This window comes from Alternaria atra, assembly GCF_907166805.1.
Source record: "Alternaria atra isolate CS162 genome assembly, contig: 23, whole genome shotgun sequence".
Classification (NCBI taxonomy): Eukaryota; Fungi; Ascomycota; class Dothideomycetes; order Pleosporales; family Pleosporaceae; genus Alternaria; species Alternaria atra.
The window spans coordinates 1,787,399-1,808,456 of record NW_025091321.1 but is presented as its reverse complement, the minus strand read 5'-3'; the positions used below and the strand labels follow the sequence as shown (position 1 = coordinate 1,808,456).

The 21,058-nt window shown below is 52.0% G+C and overlaps 5 protein-coding genes across 5 annotated transcripts; 3 read left to right on the top strand and 2 right to left on the bottom strand.

Moving 5' to 3' along the window:
- Positions 1–702: 702 nt before the first annotated feature.
- On the bottom strand, positions 703–1,561 carry ALTATR162_LOCUS4191 (uncharacterized protein; the record flags this gene model as incomplete). The annotated part of the gene is made up of 3 exons (XM_043311801.1): positions 703–1,089; positions 1,150–1,362; positions 1,415–1,561. 3 exons carry the CDS (start codon positions 1,559–1,561, stop codon positions 703–705), a joined length of 747 nt encoding a protein of 248 aa, XP_043167736.1.
- A 505-nt stretch (positions 1,562–2,066) lies between these two features.
- Positions 2,067–3,830, top strand: ALTATR162_LOCUS4190 (uncharacterized protein; the record flags this gene model as incomplete). Its single annotated transcript, XM_043311800.1, has 1 exon — positions 2,067–3,830. One exon carries the CDS (start codon positions 2,067–2,069, stop codon positions 3,828–3,830), a length of 1,764 nt encoding a protein of 587 aa, XP_043167735.1.
- A 4,049-nt stretch (positions 3,831–7,879) lies between these two features.
- Positions 7,880–9,407, top strand: ALTATR162_LOCUS4189 (uncharacterized protein; the record flags this gene model as incomplete). The annotated part of the gene is made up of 2 exons (XM_043311799.1): positions 7,880–7,901; positions 7,963–9,407. The coding sequence occupies 2 exons, from the start codon at positions 7,880–7,882 to the stop codon at positions 9,405–9,407; spliced, it is 1,467 nt and encodes a 488-aa protein (XP_043167734.1).
- Positions 9,408–13,233: 3,826 nt separating this feature from the next.
- On the top strand, positions 13,234–15,176 carry ALTATR162_LOCUS4188 (uncharacterized protein; the record flags this gene model as incomplete). The annotated part of the gene is made up of 3 exons (XM_043311798.1): positions 13,234–13,288; positions 13,572–14,739; positions 14,789–15,176. 3 exons carry the CDS (start codon positions 13,234–13,236, stop codon positions 15,174–15,176), a joined length of 1,611 nt encoding a protein of 536 aa, XP_043167733.1.
- A 924-nt stretch (positions 15,177–16,100) lies between these two features.
- ALTATR162_LOCUS4187 (uncharacterized protein) lies at positions 16,101–17,192 on the bottom strand (the record flags this gene model as incomplete). Its single annotated transcript, XM_043311797.1, has 1 exon — positions 16,101–17,192. The coding sequence occupies one exon, from the start codon at positions 17,190–17,192 to the stop codon at positions 16,101–16,103; it is 1,092 nt and encodes a 363-aa protein (XP_043167732.1).
- Between the last annotated feature and the right edge of the window lie 3,866 nt (positions 17,193–21,058).

The window sequence follows — 21,058 nt, the reverse complement described above, 5'->3', positions numbered from 1 at the left end:
CAGGAACCGTGCGTCTGCGTCTAACCATGCCTATTTTTTCATGCTCCGCTACCATCGCTCTCCAGCTGGAATGAACCGCGTTGTGCTGGGCCTTTTCAGCAGCCCTAAAAGCGCCACATCGTGCGATGTAGTTTAGCGAGCCAACCCTGGTAGCCTGCATCGGGTAAGGCAGCGAAACCAAGCTGTGTATCTCAGCCGCAGCATGCGTTCTGATTGGTCGATACTTATAATTAGCGGTGCGGCCTTCGCGTGGTCGTCCGCTGAGTGTGAACTTGAAAAGTGCGTGCCCGCGTAGGGTTGAAGCGGTGCGTTCAGACGAACAACGCTCACAAAAGCCACGGTCAGCCACACGACGGCTGTGCTGGGCACTCCGATGACTAGGAGCCAGTAACATGACGTCGATGGGACAGTTCCTGAGTTGTTGCAGACCGTTGCAGCTGAGGTGGTATGGATATCTGGTGTCATGGGCAAGTGGAGTCATGGCTGAACTTACCACATGTTTCTTGTCCCGGGTTCGGCTGCTTGGTTCACAGTTGCGCTTATGCAGGAGAGTACAGTCTAACGTCTTCATTCATGGTGCTGCTGGAGCACTTTTGACGTCTGAGAGGTCGTATCATGCTACCTGTTGTTATCGTCATGGTTCACGTCTCGGTCATACTTCAGCGACCCACATCCTCCTTCCAGCCCCATGGCTATTGCCCTTTAGTCCTTGTCTGCGATTGACTGCAGTCGTTCATCGATTTCCTCTTCGGTGAGCGCCCTGAAGGTGGGGTCTGTGCCCTCCTGACCGTTGGTCTTGGGTCCTCCTACGATACCAATCTCCAATTCGTTCTTCTTGAAATCGACAGACAAGACAGTGCTCAAAGCAGTAATCGCCAGCTCGACAACCTCCTCCCAGTTGCCTTCCGCATGCTCCTTGTTCTTCAGCTTCTTCTCGAGGAAGTTGAGCGCCTCTTGCGTCTTCGGTCCGGACGCTGTTGCCTTGTAGCCTACATAGTAACCAGCTGGATCGCACTTGTAGAGTTGGGGTCCAAATTCAGAGTCGAGGGAAATGAGGGTCGTGGCCACACCGAGCGGTCGCATATAAGCCTGCACCTTGTTAGCATCTACTCGCATCTACTTGCATCTTCCTTCTGTATCGCCACTTACGCGCTGTGTGTAGACCTGGCTGATGTTGGCTATCCTCTTTGCCAGTACGTCGCAAGGCATCTCGTAGCCATACTTGTAGCGAAACTCGGCAGCCTCGCCTCGTGCTCTGCTCACTGAGGCTCTTGCATCGGCGATGGATCCAGTCATGACACAGCCAACTGAGGGTGACAGGCGGAAGATGTGGGACACGGAGGAGGGGTCGATGAGCTTGTCCTGTATATATACGTTAGTATCTCGTGCAGCCTTTTGCACCTGCCATACGTACGGGCACCTTCTTCTGCGAGATGACTACTGCGCAGTCCTTGCCCCGCACGCCCAATGATGTGATGTTCGCTGCCGTAATCGCCTTGAATGCATACTCTGGTTCATGTGTTAGTGGTGCTTCATTGGCGAAATCGCGGGGGTCTATCATTGCTCTGGCGGCATGGAAGACTTGGGTTGCGTACCGACTTGGTATAGACGACCTTGGTCCGAGAAGATGGTAATGTGTCTGTCGTAGCCTGCGCTTCCTATATGACGAGGGCAGCTGTTAGCATGTATGCGGCAAACAGCAGTTTATAGCTTCCAACGCACCAGACATGATGGCGGGTAATGTAGTTGTGTATTTGTAATTGACGTCTTCAGCTTCAGCACGAGGTTGCGGAGATTTGCGTAAGCTCTATGGGCGCGGTATCTGAGTTGAAGGCGAGGTTGTCGGCGTTGGCTGTCACTACACGCGTTGCTTGTGGCCTGGAGCTCTGGGATCGCCGTCACTTGGTCTGTGCATTCCTAGCATCAGCCCCGAAATTCTCTGCCTGCGTCCTCTCATTCGACCTTTCCATACTGACAGGACGTTTTGCTTCAGCTGATTCGGTCATGCGCGATGCGATTTAACCTTCGCATCTAATGTTACAGATATCCATATTCCCTATCTGATCATGGCTCAAGACGGCGCCAGAGTTCCGGCTTGGAAGCGACTGGGTCTCGCCCTGAAGAACCAAACCCAGTCCGGAGTCGCCGTACCTGAACAACAAACATCATCTAGCGACCCGCAATCATCTACAACCTATAGTGCGCAGGAGACGTCTTATGAGCAATCTGTTCCATCCGATGAGCCTGCCGTAAATGGCAAATCCTCAAAACTTGGCAAGCGAAAACACCAACACGAGCCAGCTGAGGATCATCAACAGGATGCTAAGAAGAGTCGGGTTGTTATTACGGAAACCGAGGTTAACGGAGTCGCCAGCCATGAGCTTCCAGTTGTTCCTATTGTAGAGAGTGCCCAGGTAGAGGCTGTTTCGGAGGAAGCACCGGCAACAGGGAAGCCCGTCAAAGGAGATTCGAATTATCGAAAGAAGAAAGAGAAGCCAGTCAAGCGCCGGAGAGAGAATAAGGATTCTCAGGATGGTGATTCTCAACCTCAGGCGCGTTCCAAGCACGGATCCACTCTCTCACCCAACGAGCCGGCATACGCGACAGCGCGCCCAACTTTACTTGCTTCCACCGAGTTGGACCACAATAACACAGCCGCAGCCGCAACACCGCAAAAGCTCGCCAAGAAATCTAGCAGGAAGGACGCCTCAGGTTCACCTCCACTGACGGACCGAAGAAAGTTCGTCGCATTCACCCCAGATACAAAAAAGTCCGACGGAAACACCGGTCAAGACTATTTCAAAGCTTGGGTTGCGGAACAAAAAGGAACTGGAGCCGTCTCTCAACCACCGGAAGTCTCCAACTTTGTCCTTCACTCGTTGATTGCTGAGGAAGAAAAGACTGCAAGGAGAAACGGACAATTAGACAAGAAACAAGCGACTGCAGTGGAAGCTGAAGCAGAAGAGACCTCCAGTTCGAAGACTCCAAATCCCAAGCCAGAAGAACAGCCGCCACCAAAATCAGCATCTCCGCCTGCTGAAACGACCACGACACCAAAGCCTGCGTCCAAGCCTGCTGAAGTGAAACCAGCATCTGCGCCTGCACCAAAGGGCAAGAAGAAGGACCCTTCGGTGTATATCGCCTATCTTACGCAGTATCATAACGATCGCGACAACTGGAAATTCAACAAAGCGAAACAGAACGACGTTGTTGATAACGCGTTGAACATCTTCCGCATCCCTAACGAACACACCGACGCCCTAGTCGAATACGTCGCTGGTCTAAAGGGGGCGGGTGTAATAGAACGTCTACGCGAACGGTGCAGAGCAACAGTGAAAGACCTTGAGGAGCAAGACGCCCAGATGAACGAGGCCGAGGCTAAAAAGGTTGCTCAGGAGGATGCAGAGCAAGAGCGCATTCTTAAGGAACGGAAACGAAGGAATACAGAAGGTGACATGACAGACCTCTCGAACCACGAGTACAGCCCTGGTTTTATTCGGCGACTGCAACGACGACGAGCTGAAGCGCTCTTGAATGCTTTGGGCCGCGCTGCGCCTGTATCTCCTGCTGTGAATCCAAGGTCCAGTATCAATCCATTGATGGAGCATGTTGAGCCGGCGAAACCGATCGCGCGAAAGCGAAAGCGTAGGACAGAAGTGTCTAGTGATGAAAGCAGTTCGGACAGCAGTGATGATAGTTCTGACGCTGACTCTGACGCTAGCAGCGACTCAGAGTCAGGATCCGACAATGAACATTCTGCAAAGGGCGCTAGTAGCTCCGGAAGCTCGTCAAAAAGCAGTGGTAGCGATAGTGATAGTGATAGCGATTAGATGGAGACATGGATAATGGAAGAGTTTCGGAAGCGGTACTGATACTGTTATCTTTTTTGAATTTTGCGGTCGAAAGGCGCAAAGCTGACATAAGAGCATTGCTGCTTATGTTGCTACGGATGTATATACCAACAGTGCCCAGAAGCTAGCCACTCTTTTGGGACATCAATATCAGTGGCATTAAATAGTACAGACTTGATATTCAACTAGACCCTGTTTCGCGCAGTATATCGTCCCTTCCCGATTGACGCATGTACAAGCCCCAACATGGTTAGTGCATCGTCAACGTGCATCGGGTTCCCCGCCTCTTTTTGCCTCCACATACTCGGCAAACATTCGTTCACTGCTTTACTATCCGTACCAAATCCATCGGTGACAAGCACTCCCCAAAACCATGACATTATCAAATCTCCCGACTGAGCTGATCGAGCACATAACATCCTATCTCGACCTCCCAACCAGTTGCTCCCTCCGTCTCACTAGCCCATCTCTCAGCAAACAAACCTCCCATGTATTCAAAGACCGCTTCTTCTGCCAATACACCTTACAATGGACTCAAGCAGCCTTCTACAGATTACGGGAGATGACTTCACACCCGCACTTTGGCAACGGCCTGCAACATCTTGTCATAGACGCCACACCTCGCCACTCTATGCATCTTTGGCAGACACAAACACACATTTCAAATACGCAGAGTATATCCACGCCCTATGGAGTCGTGTCAGCCACGCGTGATCTGGAAGAAAAATACGCAGCTGATTGCAAGGTAGCGGATGACATGGCTACATTCTTCAGCGAAACGAGGTTCGATCGCAAGTGTCTAAAAGCGCTATTCGAAAGATTGGAGCGGCTAGATTCCATCACATTTGCGTACGAAGGCATGGACGACAGGTATGCCAAATTCGCAACAAGGTACTGCAAGAACAGTCAGCATGAAATGTCTCGACCGTTTGTATCTACCATGTCTGCCATCGCGGCGTCCAAGATACAAGTTCGCAGCATTAAACTTGATAGCACGAAAACGTTTGGTGCTGTTGGTATCGGGAGGCTTGAGAATCTCGCCCCCTCGCTTCGTTATTTCGATTACGCTTTCGAGAAGCTGGACACGCTGCAGCTGCATTTGAGGGATTTGCGGTCTTCGCATTCAGGGTTCGAATTGCAGGCCCCACGCGCACCGTTTGTAGTACGGTTCCTGGCCAAAGCGCGGAATGTGAAAAGATTGGAACTCAGCTGCTATAGCAGTTTGGATGGCGATATTTTTGGCGAAATGGCACGGCATTGTCGGTTTGAGATGTTGGAGACGTGCAAACTTTCGACTATGCGTATCCAGGCGGCGGAAGATCTTCTCGCACTTCTTCAGCCGTCGGAAAAGACTCTTACTAGTCTTCACTTGGTGAACATTCGGCTTTCTGATGAGGTTACTACATGGGGGGATCTTCTTGGTAGTATCGCTGCGTCAGAAGGCATACTAACGAATCTGGAAGATTTTTCACTGGGTAACTTGTTTACCCTTAACAGATCCAACATATGGTTGAAAGGAAGGAGAGGGCTGTGTTGTATAGGCGACAGTTGGCGGGGGCAGTTATTGAATGCCGTTAACGAAATTGAAGAGCGAGCTGCGGAACTGCCATGGGGTATAGCCGCTGTTGTATATCCGTTTGTTGGGTTCAGCGTGTGATACGCAGCCACAAAACCCAAAGTAGGATATCTGATAGGTATTGCACTCAGGCAGTGAATACTTTAGTATAGTTGATGAATATTTGAACCTGTGAGTTCTCCCTTCAAATTTGCTAACTTGTATCTGATGTATGTTATACAACAACCCCAGACAGGTGTGAACGTACGTTTGCTCTAGATAAATAGCGTCTAACTACGGGTAAAATGCTCTGTCAAATTGGCCTACTCTGCACTTACATCGTCTGAGCCAAAAGAGAACCGAGGGGACGCAGTAGAGCAAGTTTGAGTGATTTTGACATGAACATAGAATAACAACCTTGATGTTGAACCAGAATGATATCACCATATAAAGATAGTTATAGCACTGGCTACTCTATGGCGCAACATTGAAATACTTGACAAAGATAACCGTGCGTGTACTTGGTCCACAAAGAGAGTGAGAGATGTGTGATAACCTTTGACTGTGGACCGATAGCCGTTTCGCATGGCGAGCCAGTGACGGACCGCCTCGGCCGTTACCAAGGGGCGGGTCTGATCCAAGAGCTGATCAGTCAAGTTCCCTGCAAGGTGTGAAGTAGCTCAGAAGTAACTCCTCCTCCACTGTCGGAGCCCGATTCGCGAATTCACGGGTACTGACAACTCTGTGCAACGCAAGTTCTGGTAGTAGTCGGGGAATGTACCGGTCAGATGACCGTCCAATCCACAGAAAATTGGTGTGCTGACGAATTCCTTGCAAGACTGTTATTAGTTTACGCCTATATAACAGTCTGGCAAATCTCGGATGTCAGCAACGGCAAAGCTGCCATGAATGCTCAGCATCACAACCTAGCGGTCTCGACCGTTCGCGATCAGCAAGCGTTGGACGGGAGATAATCACCGATGGGTAGTGCAAGGGAGACCCCATATTACATCCATTGCCATAGCAGAAGATCGTTGTACAAAAGTTTCGAACCCCTTGGTCTGACTGGTTGGCGAAGGGAAATGAAAGGGCGGATGCGGAATAACCCCACAGAAAAGGATAATTATGGGCGGCCGTGGTTCGTCGTGTTTCGCATGCATGTTAGCAGTCCGACAAGCCTGCCGAGCACATCAGGCGGGCAGCATTCCTGCGGTACCTGCGGCTGTGTTGAACTTGACAGCTGCTCAACCAGAGGAAGTGTTGCAGGTGAGTGGAGCATTGGACTAACTGGGCTGACATGTTCCTGGGCGAGGAAACATGCATCCTGGGGCTTGAACGTGGCTTGCGCAGAGTCTGAGGTGTCGCCGTGAATGGGTAAGCAGATGTCATCGGTATCCAGTAGTACGAGTTGGTGAAGGGCATTGCACGTGTGGGAGATAAGGTGGATGCTCGATATATTGGCGCTGCGGAGATAGGAATCTAGACGCGCAGATTGACTATTTACCCAAGAACGAACGGCCAATAAGGGTCTGGAGAGGCTCTGCTAGCGGCCGCGCACCTCTGGTCAGCGAAGTCCCGGTCAGCGCCGGCAGCAGATGAAGTGCGCATCTGTGCAACCGGCTGCGACGTCTGGTGAAAGAATCGAGAAGCGCAAGTGTCAACGAATGATGTGGTGCGAGGTGGTGATATGGGGCCTTTGATGCTGGGGCAGGCGTTCGCTCGCACGGCTAAGGCTGCAAAAAATAGATTAAGGTTACGCACCACGAGGGCCGCTTGGCCAAGAACGGCCGTGGCTTTGGGGCCAGTCAGCTACAACAAAGAGAGAGCAGGTAGATATCGACGTCTTCCCCTCAGCAACGCTGAAAGTCGGCTGCAACACCATAGCTTCCCTGAGGCAACGACAAGAAGAAGAGCGTTTCGGACATTTTGCCGTGCACATCGACATTGTCGCCCGTCTGCACACCTCATCATCTGGCCCCAGCGGGAAGGGACGAAACACGCGCGGCTTCCTCAGCGAGCCAGGCCCTGACCCACCCCCAACACGCAGCCAAAGACGCCGCCCGGCACACGCTCATCTTACCACGCTACTGCGCCCTCATCCTCAGGTTTCCTCACCACCTTTGGGCCGCATCATCGCTTTTGCTTCTTTGTTGCGTCGCTCGCAGTCGCCTTTGTTCGCAGTCACTCGTTACCTTACCGTTCTGGTCGTCTTATCTCCGTCCCCCATCGCCTTTCACGCTACTCGTACCCGTCCCATCCTTATTAGCGCCGCCCACCGCATCGCTCTTCCTTTGTCCCCCGTCACCCGGCACCTCAAACACCCCCAAAAAACATCGCACAGTGCTATTCTCGAGTTACTACACAGCGCTAGACAGCGTCGCACACGATCGGGTGCGCCCATAGCTGACAGCTGGCCCTCATTGCTTCTTAACCTGGGGCTGCTGATCCCCTAACCACCCCAACCACCGTTGCCATGTCTATCCGTGCGCTCAGAGGTACGATCTGCAACCCTGCAGCGACATGACAGCATCTGACAGAAGACTAACATGATGCCAGACGCTGAAAATGTCTTCCGGATAGAAAAGCGATGTGTCGCGTGTGAACAGGCACCGCTGTCCTGCGAAGGCATCAAATGTCCAGCCAACCAGGTCTGCGTACAGAGCTCACGAACGTGCGACCAGTGCGCCTCTGTAGGCTGCGAGTTCGATCCTACTGCTGGCGATGCTGCACCCAACAAACCAAATGTCGGTGCCATAGCCGGAGGAGTGATTGGAGGAGTCGCCTTCATTGCCATTCTCACATTCGTCGTATGGAAGTACTGCCTGAAGGGAAAGCGGAGGCCCATGTCACAGCAGAGTGAATGGCAAGATGTGGATATGGCACAGCAAGAGAAGGCAGAGAACGACTTCCAGTCGCGGCGGAGCGCGCGTGCATCTACACACACCGTTGCCTCGATGGCCTCATCCGTCCTTACCCGCGCCTCCAACATCATCCAAATCGCCTACATCCCCGGTGTCACGAACCGCTCAGGACCTGGATCGCCCGACCTGCTCGTTCCGCCCGTTCCTCCGATTCCTGCTATGTCGCCTTCGTCTGGCATGAGCACCCCGTACTCGACCGCCGACCAGCACTTCTTCGTTCCTGACTTCCGTGACTCGATGATGTCCTCTAGCACCGCCGGCCGCACAAGCATCGCTCCAAGTCTCGCACAACGAGGCAGCGTTGCATCCACCATGTACCGACAAAACGCCATCGTATCTCCACTTCCAGCTCAAACCATTGTACGCGGAAAGGCAGCTGTCGTCAGCGTCAAGTCGACTGCGACCAACAGTCCGGCAGAGACACCAAGCATGGAAACACCACCTGTACCTCAGATCGACCCGAAGCACACCGTGAAGCCTATCCGCATCCACATGCCTGGTATCAGTCCCGCAAACTCTGTCCGAAGCACCGCACAACTCGGCCCTGTTCGCGCGCTCAACATCACCAAGAAAAAGAGCTCCGACATCACACCACCCAAGAGCTCCTCGAATTCGACAACAAGCGCGGACCGAACACTCGTCAACACTCCCGAAGTTCTCGTACCCTCTGCCCGACCACTCACCGGCTATTCTACAGCCTCATCAGACGATGGCGCTGCGCATTCACGAGCACGCAGGGGAAGCTTAGCATCCGACTCTGGCGACGACTCAGACGATGATCACAAGCGCGCACGACAGACTCTTCTTCGCAGCAACTCGGGCAGTGACCGCGACTCAGAATACACTGAATTCCAGGATAGCACACCTACCATGGACCGAAGTCCTTTCACAGACAGCTCATCGCTCGAACCACCACGACCGATGATGTCGCAGCGGATCACCTCATACGATACTGAGCGAGGCTTACGTACGCCCATGACACCCATCGTAGAAGAGGCGTCAGCGTCGAAACGCGGCAGCACCGTCTCAAACAGGAGGGACCAGAGTCCATTCTCCGACATCAACAAGAGCGAGTTGTAAATGAGCTTGTTTGTTAAATCTGCAAAGATATTTAGCCACTGCGGCAATCACAATTCCCTTGAAATTCTCTTCTATGGAAGATCTGGGCATTACGACTCCCGAGATCTGGCATCTCGGATGCATTAGTTTAACTTTCTTTTTTCATTCATTGATATCCAAGCATCTTTCTGTCACGATCTGATTGATCTTCAACTTCACGTCTAGCTTTGACGGACGTAGTGCGATGACCACCGCACGGTTTTATATTCCTGTATGTATGTATTTCGAGCGCTGAGCGAGCAAGCGAAGCGATATCGAAGGGAAGGGAAGGATTGGAATAGGCTGGATGGGAGATAGGCTGAAATGAAGACATTGATACCACCCCATTACCATTGAACTTTTACTACTTAATGACGTGAGTGCAGAGACGACGACAATTGAGCTTGGACTGACCGCATGTTTCAACGTCTTCTCGATATAGCACGAAGTGTGTCGAGAGCACAGACAGCCGTGTCGCAGCTGCATCGTGATACGGCTCTATCCGCTGCACTAGCTCGCGTGTTGTACACAAATGTCTTGCAAAATATGCAGTCGTGCTTGCGCTACCTGTACACTGGTGACATGTAACTCGTGTAAAATGCAGGCCGCCGCTGTAACTCACGTAAAGCGTGACACCAACGATCCCGGCTCATATGTTGACGAAGTCGAGAACAAGGTACTTTCACATGCGGCGCGTGGTTCTGGTCAGGTACGCGGCGTCCGGCGTATACAGCGGCGGGCCCTGAACAGCTTCGGGGAGCTCCGAAGCGGGCTTAGAGGGGTAGCTAGCTATAGGTAGCTACCGCGTGCAACAGCAGGAAAGAGGTATAGCAAGCTTCTCTTTGCGCAATTGACACTTCTGTCTTTATCAATTCCTCTTTCTTCCATGATCCAACATCATTCCCAATAATCAACGCCCACAAGCTCTCGCATATCCGTATAGCTTCATAGCTTCACAACCTCCAACGCATGTCCACCGCCCGCGCAACCTCACGCGTCGAAGCCCTCTCAAACCACCTCTTGGCGTCTGCTCACACCTCTACATCTCCTACAGCCATGTCCACGGAAAAGAAACCCCCAATTACCTGTCATGTCCTCGACACAACCCTCGGCCGCCCCGGTCCCAACATACCTGTCACCCTCACTCTCCACCCCACATCAGCAACAAACGCAGACAGTCCGACAAAGTTCAGCGGTATAACAAATAACGACGGTCGCGTAACCTCCTGGACGCCCTCTTCACCTTTCTCCTCTGCCAGCCTAGAGGAAGTTTTCCGGCAAGAGGGCGACCACAAGTATAGCCTTACATTTGATACTGAGGCGTATTTCGGGGAGAGGGGAGTCAAGACGTTCTTTCCAGAGGTAGAGGTCAAGTTTTTGGTCAGACAGGAGGTCAAGGGGGAACATTATCATGTACCGGTCTTGTTGGGACCGTTTGGGTATACCACATATCGGGGTAGTTGAATGGATTGGGTATCAAGGATGTAGTTTTCTTGGTCGTGTGGAAATGCCGTGGAGAGTTGAATATGAAGTATTGAATCGGCATCGCTATCGCTAAAGTCCAAGAGAGGGAACTATAGAGTAGTCGCGAAACGGTTTCTTTGGATCATTTCGGTTGTTTACGACAGTCTATTGCCATGATGGACGGGTTGATGCTGCAATCTAGGCACGACGCTGCTGAGTAACAGTGTATGATGGTCGCGATGCAGGTGTATTTCCTAAACACCTTGTTCTGATAGTGTGCAGTTGGTTGGTGAAGGCCTACCGAATTCATGATTCTATTTGTGCATGCAATACGCTGCAAGTATCGTGTACGTTATAAGAAATCAAAATCATAACATGCAGCTCGAAAGTTGCTTCATCTTCTTCCAAGACTAGCTACTGTTTCCGGGTATACATACATCGGTCGATGGTAAAAGGCTGTCGCAGTAAATCGAAGCACTATTTGATGAAATGCGATGCTGCGACGTTTCGTATGGTACTGCAAGGTAAAAGTAAAAGGATGTGTGGTGTGTAAGGAGTTTGGTCCGATTGGTATAGTAGCAATGATCAAAAGCTTCAATGTGTAGGTTTCAAGTGGAAGCTAAATGAGGACACACATGTTCAATGCAGAACAAGCACAAGTTTATCGTGGAATATGCAAGTGTGGCGAGACTAGAAGGGTTTACTGTAATCGTTGTACAGCAGGAGAGATCGAATGTCAATAATTACGTCACAGTGAAGCTTTGCCGTACACACTCGCTCGACGCTCGATGCGCTACGTGAGGACGGTTGTTCGCTCGCATGAGCCAGATGTATCAAACCAAGAAGAAGCAATAAGATACGGGAAGCGGAAAAGCCGTCCTCCCTAACGTCCATGATACGTCTCTGCATATTGCAGACTGGCATCGCCTTGTCAATCGCACATTGTTCGATGACAGATTCCCAAACATCCGGTTCTTCGTTTTCACGCTTGTGGGTTAATCAACACCCATACACATCAAGATCTCGATGAGCATCGGGAAAAGGAATACGACGAGAGTTTCCCATGATGTGATTGGGACGCCGGCGTCAAGGTCCGCGCGATGGCTGATACTTTGAGCCGATATAAGTAGAGGACATGTCGATCGGCGAAACATGGGTGAATCGAGGTCTGGAACGGGGCCGGCATCTGACAGGTCGAAGCCGTTGGCCGCTGTGTCGGCTCCAGTGCGTCAATAGCTTGTTTGCTTACCTGGGGGGAGGGGGACGGGGACGGGGGGTGTTGGGCGAGAGTCGCATACACGTGTCAACGGAAACTCAGTTGTCTTTTGATTGTGGGTTATCGCAAGGATGGGACGAGATGCAGAAATGCGGTGGGCGGAAATAGGCCAACAGTGAATTGAAGGCTGGTGTGATTGCACGGGACCAGTACCGGAAAGCGTCTCGTGGCAAGCGAGCCAAAAGGGGCTTCGAATCGGCGGTCCATGGGAGGCGGTGGGGCCTCGGCTGCAATGATTGGCTCTAGCGCCAGACTAGTCCCATGTAGCGGCAGGCTTTGATTACGAACCCAAGAAATCACGTTATGCGCTTGGCAAAGCTGCGTCACTCCCAGAAATTGCTCGCTCGTCCTGCCCTCTGACCTCATATGCGAACGCCTCACTGTCATCGTCACCACGAGCACAATCCCCGTCAACACCGGTTTTGAGCCTCATTGAGAAGCAGGAACATCCATCACGCGCAGCCACGGCCCCGGATTGCCCCTAAGAATCGTGCAGAGTCAGCGCGATTGTAAGTTGAGAGGTTACGAGCGTTACCCAGGGGCTTGACGTCACTATTGGATTTCGACAAGCAGACACCAGCATCGCGACCAGAGAGCCGGCGGTCAACAATATCGATATTCATCGGATTGAGACAGCCCTACCCCGCACCTGCCGCCCTTCGATTCCTTTTGCTGAGGTACGTAGTAGTTGTGTCTTTGCCGTTGCCGCCGCGCTGTTGTTATCGCTCGCTGCCGACTTTGCCACGTTCCCAGCGTCCTGCGACAGCCCTTTGCGCCCGCTGTTTGTCTGCACCCAGCCTGTCGCATCGAGTGCCTGCACTTTGAATTGCATGCGCTGACATATCCGCCCTCCAGTACCGGTGAATTGCTGTTCGAGTCGCCAGTGTGCGTCCATTCAACTACACGTATATCGAGACAAGCCAAATCGCGTGGGTGTGAGCGAACGAGCGAAGAGAGGTCAAGGCCCGAGTACCACAAGCGATCAACCAGGTTACCACCCCTACGTCACCACCCCAAAGAATGGCAGCCGCAACCCAAACCGCTCGAACCTCTCCCCCGTCCTCCAACATGTCCTCCCCCAAGGACACCAAAAGTAGCCTTCCTACCGTGACAAAAACTGAAGGTATGTATCCTCCCCTCACTGCTGTCGACTATATCCCTTACCGCTGCTACTTCACCATGTCTCCCCTTGACCTTCCTGCGTTGCGCGCGCGCATGCATTGTCGTCATCCTCCCCTTTGCATCGTCACTTCGCGCAAGCGTTACTAATCTCGACGCTGCAGCGGAGCCATTAAAGTCCGAGTCATCTCCCAAGGTACAGCGTAAGTAGCTCCGTCCACCGAGACTTGTCAACTGTCGTTGTGCATCTCGTCGTCCATCAAGCCACGATGCTAACCTACCGCCAGCTGCGACCACGGAAGCGGCCACCAACGCAGACGCTGCAAAACCCGCAACCTCAAATGCCCAGCCGTTGGCACCTCCACCAAAGCCAGCACCCGCGACAACTGGTGATACACCAGACTACTTCAACACCGTACACAACCCCTTCTCGCTCGAGCCAAACGTCTTTGAGCAGTCCTTTGGCGGCGAGTCTGGAACCTTACAGACGCCCGGAGGCCGTCCTATTCTTCCTCCCGTCGCGAACATTACGTCACCATCACCCCTACCGGGCATCACACCGGGTTGGCAGGGCTTACGCGCAGGACCCTTGAGCCCTGCTATGCTGAGCGGGCCGACTGGACAGACAGATTACTTTAGCGAGTCATTCCGAGGCTTCCCGACACCAAACGAATCCTCTCTCCGCACCGGTCTCACTCCTGGCGGCGGTGGTTCCATGTTCCCAGCCCCTAGCCCGAACACCCAAGCCATCTTCAACCTCCAGAGCGCTGGCGTGACACCTGGCACTGCAGACTTCCAGCAATCTGCTCTGCGCGCAGCTGCTCAACACCAAGCTAACAACAACAAGCCCACGTCGAACGCACCCACGTCGCAGCCCGAAGGCGTGGCATCAGGAATGGATCGCCCCAACAACAACTACCAGCAGGCGCAGCAGCCACAACAGCGCGCCCAGAACGATCCATATCCGAACCATGACGTCAGCAGTGCGGCTAACGACCTACTGTCTTTTGCCAGCCAAAACGGCGCTGCACGCAACAACCAGCCACCCTACTCGATGGCTCCCCAACAGCAATCGATGAACGCCGGGCACATGCCCGTCCAGCCCGTCAGCGCCAACCACGGTCGTCGTGACACCAAGGGTTCCATCAACAGCGTTCAATCTGCAGAGACCGGTGACTTCTCAGAGAGCGGCCAGAGTGAGCAAAACAAGACTGGTACACGGTCACGTGCGAAGAAGGGCGCCGCTAACGGCAAACAAGCTGCCGGAAACAAGCGCAAAGCTGAAGATGGCCCCAAGAACTCGAGAAAGAAGAGCAATGCCAACCAGTCCATGGGCGACGACATGGACGACGGCGACTCTGATGACGAGAACAACATCAAGGAAGAGGAATACGACAGCAAGGGCCGCAAGATGACCGACGAGGAGAAGCGCAAGAACTTCCTCGAGCGTAACAGGTATGTCTAGTCCCTCTCATTCATACTGCCCATCACTAACATGTACAAGGGTCGCTGCTCTCAAGTGCCGACAGCGCAAGAAGCAATGGTTGGCTAATCTCCAAGCTAAGGTCGAGCTGTTTAGTACGGAGAACGACGCGTTGTCTGCTACTGTCACTCAGCTTCGCGAAGAGATTGTCAACCTGAAGACTCTTCTTCTTGCTCACAAGGACTGCCCAGTGTCACAGGCTCAAGGCCTACATGGAGCAGCCATGAACAACTTCCTCGGCAGCGACATTAGCCATCAAAACCCATATGGTATCGCTCAACTGCAGCCCAACGGCGTCCACATGATGCCGATGCAGCAAGGCCAGATGATGAACCGGTTCGTGTACCAACCCCAAAGGAACCAGAGCCCTGATGAACAAGAAAACGGCCGGTATCCCTCGAAGTATTGAGACAGTCGCTCACTTGTTTCAGGTAACTGGGAGTAAACAAGCTGCCTGTCCATTTTACACGTGCACACCGCCATTGTCATGACTCTCCATCAAGGCAATGACGCAAAGCGTGGGCCGTCAGCAGCTCCGACGATCACGATGCGCTACCTCGTACGACCTTGTAATCTACACAACCTTCTCATTCCCCTCCTTCTCCTAGGACGCATCGTCGTCACTCTCAACAATGCATGGACGGCGCTCGGCGTTACGTCATTATTGCATCCTTCTCACATCAGGGAAAATGCAACATCCCGGATTACCAAAACATCATTTCACCATTTCCTTCTCGGGCCGCGGACGGCTGGAACGGCAGAGATCCATGGGGCTGGTTACGTTCCTCATGCACGCGAACACGAATCTTCCTCGTCGGTGATGACGACCGTCTTCATCTGTTTCCTTCAGTAATCTATCCATCGATGGCGTGTATATATGGATGCGTGCGCGGGTAACATTTCACTGGCGTTACCGAGGCGATTATACATCAGGTCGTCCCCTCTTCCTGTTTTTGATATTAGTGTAGCGCGCCAGTCTAGAGTTGCGCTCGGCGTTTGGGAATTTGTTGGCTTCTAGCCTTCCTTTCCTTATTGGTGGTGTATTCTGAAAGCAAGAGCTTTATCCCGACATTTGTTTCTCGAGTCTACGGTAACAATAGGGATCATGGCGTAGAGAAAGGAACGGGAATATTCGAAACGTTTGGCATACGCGTTGGTGCCTGGGCATGAAGCTATGTAGCCGGGAATGTATGTACACCGCGAGCAATTCAAGTCTCTTCAAATTCAAAATTGTCTGGTTCATTGCGCAGGATCGTATCAAGCTTAGACTTAATATACTAATAATTCACCTGTGGTCCTCTCTCCCGCCTCCCTCATTATGTTGCTAATCTTTTCAATTCAGAAGCTCTTCAATCTCCTTCCTGTGTCTCCTGACCAACTTCTCCGCCTCCTCCCGATGCCTCCTCACCACACGCATCAGTTCATCAACCCTCGTCTCTCGCGATGTAAGCTCTACCTCACGTCTTGCTAGTATCGTCTGCCGCATAGCCATAGCTTGCTCCCGTCGATTTAGGTTGCCTTCGCGGTGGTCGAGCTGCCGGCTGCGAATTGCCTCGCGAGCAGGAAGTGGTTGAATAGCAGGAAGTTCGGTGAGTTTGTCTGATGTCATGTCGATGTCTATAGGAGTCTCTGAGGTGTTTGAACTCGGGAGATGGGCATGCAGAGTGGTTGCTCGACTGGCACCTGGTTCGGAGGGATGCGGCGGGTTTGGCTCGATACTCGGCATATATGCTTGAACGTTTGCTTGCCGTTCCCTTGCATGCCTGCGCAGGTTCGCGAGTTGTCGGGTAGGAACAGGTTCTACTGCACGCTCGTGCTGATCCAGGAGGTATTTGACAAGAGCAGCTTCCGCTGAACCCTCGCGCTGTTGTTCTAGGGGGTTACCGGCAGGTCTAGGGGTTGCTGCAGCGTTGTTCTCAGAAGCAGGTCGGAAAGGGTTGAGAGTGCGGCGATTGTTCAGGAAGCGATTGAACGCGCTTGTACCGGGGGTACTAGAGCTTCCTCGAGCGTGAGTGTTCGTTCTCCTGAGACCAGGAGTAGCGGTAACGTTATCGCTGTTACTGCTCGAGACGGCACCCACGTCCGCATCGCCATTTTCATTCCTGTTGTTGCCAGTCCTTCCTATAACACGACGCCTCCTGCTACTCCTCGAGACATGTCTATATGGCGCCCGACTTCGTATATCAGCAATGTCTCTTCTAAAGTCTTCGAAGTCCTGGAGGTGCGCCTCGTAATCCGCGTCATCGGAATCGGAATCAATCACAATAGGACTGCGCTGTTGCTCCATCCTTGGGGCCCTCAGTACGTGAGGATCAGCCAAATTTCGGAGCTCGCGGTTGACTCGTCGGGCTTGTTGTTCTGGTGTATCGTTACCAAGCTGCCGGTTGGCGATATCCGCGCCGATTCCATTGAGACCTGCGAACATGGCTGCCATTCGTTGTGATGCACTTAGATTCTGTGCACGTGAAGGGAAGGGAAGTGGTCGCGCGGGGATCCAGACTGCGCGACACAGAGGACATCTTTTTTCTTCTTGGGAGTGGCTGTGGAGCATGTCATCAAGACATTTGGCGCCGATATGGTGGCTGCAATCTGGAATGTTAGTGATGCGCAGACATTGCTCGCTAGTGTAGTTGTCCAGACAAATTGGACATTCGTCTTGGTGTGGATGGTCGTTTTGTTGGGTGGTATGATCGCGGATGAAGGTTGCCGCGTTCATGGTGTGTGATTGCCAGATATAACGAGTAGATGTGGTGTAGTCTGTGAGCAGCAAGAGTGGAGAAGGCGTGAAGTACAAAGGCAAATGGCTTGGCTGGAAGCGTCTGCTCCTGTACCGTGGTTGAGTTCTCAGTAGATAAGGTCGAAGAGAAGAGTGAGAGCGGTTGGCGTATACTCTTATTTGGTGACGACATAGTGTACGATGGAGTGAAGGCAGTTGAAAATCGGCCTTGCAAATCGAGAGCGAGAGTTAGAGAAACATCTCGAGGGCATGCAAGCGAGTCTGTGTGAGCAGAATACGTCGTTGTAGGCAGATACATCGCTGTGGTGAATGTGAATCGGATACAGGTTCTAATTTGCATCGTGAAAGAGTGTGAGGAATGTGCTCTGATAAAATGCATGTTGTAAAATCCAGCGAGCTTCGCTAGAAGTGGATGTTGCACAGTTCGCAGTTTAGTATCCAGCTCTAGAAGCAAGTAAACAGATGCGATGTAGCCGACTCCAGCCAACGAAACGGCTCTTTTGAGAGCACTCACTAGTCATCTTCCACCGCCTGTTCAGTGATACCCGACCTTGTTCGTATCTCTAACTATCTATCGTGTCCAGCACTGTGTCTAGGAAATACACCTCCTCGAAGGCTTGCTGGGCTTCACTTCCCTGCAGGAAGCGCATCGAGCTATTCAGGGCCAATACCAATGCCACCAGTTATCCATCCGAGCGGAGACATATATAGTCTGCCATCTGTGATCAATCTCTGTTGAGCCATGACATCGTCGATACTCATGCGAGGTTGGGGCGGACGTGAAGGTGGTGTGTAGGCATTCGTATTTGACTGACAATTAACTGCGACGCAGAAAAATCGTTGAGGTTATCTGGTATTGCTCTGCACTGTCGTTCGTAGCGTTCGTAGCGCTCTTGGAGTGTAATGGTCGAGGTATAAGTATGGGCTGCAGAAGCACCGGTATTCTCTTCGATAAAGGAGGTGAGACCCGATACGTGCTGACGATCTATTTCTCCCCATATATTTTAGAAATCCGATCGAGTGGCAGAAGGTTCCGGAGACTCCCGCAGCCTAGGGAGCTCATCGTCTGAGATCCTGTCCTGTCCCCATCGCAGGTACTCGGCATACTGATCAGGGCTGATCAGATCTTCTGGAGGCGGAGACGGAGGTTCTCGGTTAATATCGAAGACACTGTTCGAAGACGTGTTGGTTCTCACTGGGCTTTCCTCCAGCGTTGAGAAGGTACGTGATACTGTAGTTCTACTATGATCCGTACCGCCAAGCTCGAGTGCATGTGTCTCAATCCAGCGTCTTCGTCCAAGACGATTGCCTTGACCAGAAGTGCGCAGATTTTGGCTTACATCCTGTCCATGTGTCCTTGCATTTGAAGGAGCCTGATAACCTCTGTTATCTTCATATGCTCCTCGGAGCTCTCGGTAAAGCCTTCGGGCGCGGCGCTCGACTGCTTGAAGACGCACGCGTGTATTTGCAGTTGAGGTAATTTGCTCGTCGCTAATATTCTGGATCAGATCAAGTCGCCGGAAGATCTCATCCAGATGACTAGTGATGAGACTGCTGTTCGTAGCTCGGTCGTATGCCAAAGTACGCTGCGATCGGTGAGCCCTCGCTCGTCGTTCGATTAGCCCTGGCTCTCGCGATAAACTGAAAGCTACCAAACTCTCCGTTATATTTATGTCCCTTGATGCCATCCAAGTAGCTTGTCGTATATACCATTCCCTCCGGCATTGAGGACATGTGTTGTTACGTGGACTGTCGCTGTTGAGATAGTCGTTGAGACATTCTTGACCAAAGCGATGGTAGCAGTCTTTGATGAGCACAGTGACAGCTTTGTGTGAAGGTCCGTATATATTTAAGCATATGCAGCATGTTTCGTCGTTTGATGCGGTTGGGAGAGGTACTATGTTCGATCGTTTGAGTGCTCGTAGGCTGACAACCGCATGGCTCGTGTTGCTACACGATGTCAGTGGTTTCCTTGACTATCGGGCTAGATGGAGACGTACTTTGACGAGGATAATACAGAGTTTGTTGGTATGCTTGTAGCTGATCAGCTTCTCAGTATCTACAGAGAAGTACCGCGTTATCGACGCGGAGAATCACCCAGTAGGGAACGCTCACTTTGCGGAGAGATGGTGCTCTCGTCACAGCTGCTAGGCTTCGCGTCATGACTATAGTTGCTGGTACTGCGAGTGAATCTTGTTTATTTACATATATAAATTGGTCATGGTTGGCGAGTGGCCCATAGAAGGCGTGATACCCACGAACCATGGAATTGATAGTCTCTCGATGCGTCTTAATCTCCGCAGAATCCATACGCGTGGTATGGATATGAGCCTGCGCAAGACGCTGAAAAACTGACTGGACTGTCGTGCACTGATCAGACACCATAGCATGCGATCTGTCGATTACAATCAGATGATTTCGAATAGAACATTCGACGACATGATTGTGACAAACATGACGGTGATGTTGTCGGGGTCACCAGTACCTAGGCAGTGGAAGGGGCGACGGAGAATACTTGCAGCTCCTTGGCTCAACTCAACCCTGAACCAAAATCCATGATCAAGTCTGACCATGCCCAGGCCCAGCAAGTCAAAACAGAAGCACCATACTCTAGATCTCTACACCGGGTTTGCATTGACGAACATTTCTTCACTCTTGATCAAACTCTGAGACGAGTACTCACCGCTGGTGTGCGTATACTCCGGCTTTGTACTGAATAATACATATTCTGTATGACCGTCAATTCTCCGGATATGAAAAACAGCTTTGATGCCGAATACTACCCGCGTGCGACTCGCAACATGGTGAATGCATGTTCTCGGGTGGAGATAAGACCGAAAATAGAAGGCCAACAGCAAAGACTCGCGCTTGAATCAATGCGTTGCTCGGCACGACGGATAACCGGATATCAGCGCCCTTAATCTCCTCCTTTCCGGGTGCCGGTGCCGGTGCCGTGTTCGGGCCTTAGATAGAATCCTTCAACGCGAAACGTTCGAGTCCGTTCTGGAAACAAACAGTGGCGCGGCCCGTGGCTGTGGAGGCGAGTGTGACGCTTACTCCACTTGGCGTGACTCTCATTGTGGCTTTATCTCAACGACGATATGGCTCTTGTTGGTTCTGAAGAAAGGAATGAGATGTTGCAGCTACGCATACTTGAGATTGAGGGTTGAAAAGAAGCGGGTGGAAATTATTGGTTCCCATTTTGACCCCTGCCAAAGCGCACACCTGCGCCACCTGCTGAGCCACTGCTACCATCATGCCATCACATTTCATGAATTCCCATGAACAGAGTGAGTGCGATTCAAATGGCCATTATCTGCATGAAGATTAAATCGCGGCGGAGGCGCTCCTCTCCAAGAATCTGTAATGTACCGCTGACTTGTACAGGGCGGAGTGACATAACGCTGATTCGTGGAATCGATCACACAAGTGTCTGCCATATTGTCCCGCAATCTTGTACACCAACTTTCTTATTCCCCACAGACGCCGTCTTTTCTCCGAAATCTGGGGCCTCGAAGCCGTTGCATTGCCGACGCACTCTGCATGCACGCCAC